Source organism: Vollenhovia emeryi, unplaced genomic scaffold (assembly GCF_000949405.1).
Source record: "Vollenhovia emeryi isolate VEMERY1.0 unplaced genomic scaffold, V.emery_V1.0 DF941514.1, whole genome shotgun sequence".
Taxonomy (NCBI): domain Eukaryota; kingdom Metazoa; phylum Arthropoda; class Insecta; order Hymenoptera; family Formicidae; genus Vollenhovia; species Vollenhovia emeryi.
In genome coordinates, this window is record NW_011964852.1 from 1 (window position 1) to 1,238 (window position 1,238).

The following is a 1,238-nucleotide window of genomic DNA, read 5'->3' on the forward strand; positions in this document are numbered from 1 at the left end:
GTTTGCGTATTTCTGTAAAGCACAATATTCTTGTGTGCGTATGGACTTACAAATGATGGAAAATTATCTGCTTTACAGAACAGTTAACCGGGGAAGGGGGTGGGGCGGGGCGGGAGGGGGTGGGGCGCGCGCAGCGCGCCGTGCTAAACGCACCTGCAACTTAAATATTAAAAACCATTGTTAAACATTTTTTGTTAATAACTTTTTAACGAGCAACGAGCGACGGCTAAAACCTTCTGAGGGTCACTCGGGAGGGTGACCTTGACCTTGACCTTGAAGGTCAAGGTCGTAGGAGCTGGGTCCCCTATTCGGCACTTTTACCAAAAATTTATACAAATTAATGAACAACGCGGTATTTGGCAAAACAATGGAAAATGTGCGGAATCGTGTCGACGTTAAACTCCTAACAAAGTGGGGTGGTCGTTACGATGCGGAGGCGATGATTTCGAAACCAAATTTTCATAGTCGCAGCATCTTTTCAGAAAATTTAATCGCCGTGGAATTGCGAAAACTCGAAGTGAAATTCAACAAGCCAATCTACGTGGGTATGTGCATCCTCGACATATCCAAGATCTGCTTGTATGAATTTCACCATGAATACATGCTGCCCCTGTACAGTGACAAGTGTAGAATCATGTATACTGATACCGACAGTCTCATATACCACGTCAAGTGCGAGGATGTATATGAGACTGTGAAACGCGATATACACAGATTCGACACGAGCGATTATCCGGTTGACAACGCGTATGGCATACGCTTGTAAATAAGAAAGTACCCGGTCTAATGAAGGACGAAAACAATTGCGCGATCATGATGGAATTCGTGGGACTCAGAGCGAAAATGTATGCGTTGCGAGTCGATGGTAAGAAGGATACGAAGAAGGCGAAAGGTGTCAAAAGTAATGTAGTAGCGCGAACAATATCTTTTGATGGTTACACACATTATCTGCGAGACGAGATCGAGATGACGTGTCAGCAGTCGTGTATACGATCGAAGCTGCACCAAGTGTACACTATATCTGAGACGAAAATCGCTCTGAGTCCATACGACGACAAACGATACGTCATGCCTGACTCGACCGACACATTACCATGGGAACATTACCAGATACCTCTATAATAAATATATTCACAGTATTCTTGGCTTTCAGGCTTTCGCGGCTGTTGTCTTCTTTAGTCTTCATGGCTTCCGGATGGTTGCCGCGTCCGTTTGCAGTGTGGTGCCGATGTTTCGCA

The 1,238-nt window shown here is 45.1% G+C and overlaps 1 protein-coding gene across 1 annotated transcript; it reads left to right on the forward strand.

Annotated features, from left to right (window-relative positions):
• The first annotated feature begins 343 nt into the window (after positions 1–343).
• LOC105570946 lies at positions 344–935 on the forward strand. The gene has a single exon (XM_012028401.1). The coding sequence runs from the start codon at positions 368–370 to the stop codon at positions 764–766; it is 399 nt and encodes a 132-aa protein (XP_011883791.1). The 5' UTR covers positions 344–367; the 3' UTR covers positions 767–935.
• Positions 936–1,238: the final 303 nt, after the last annotated feature.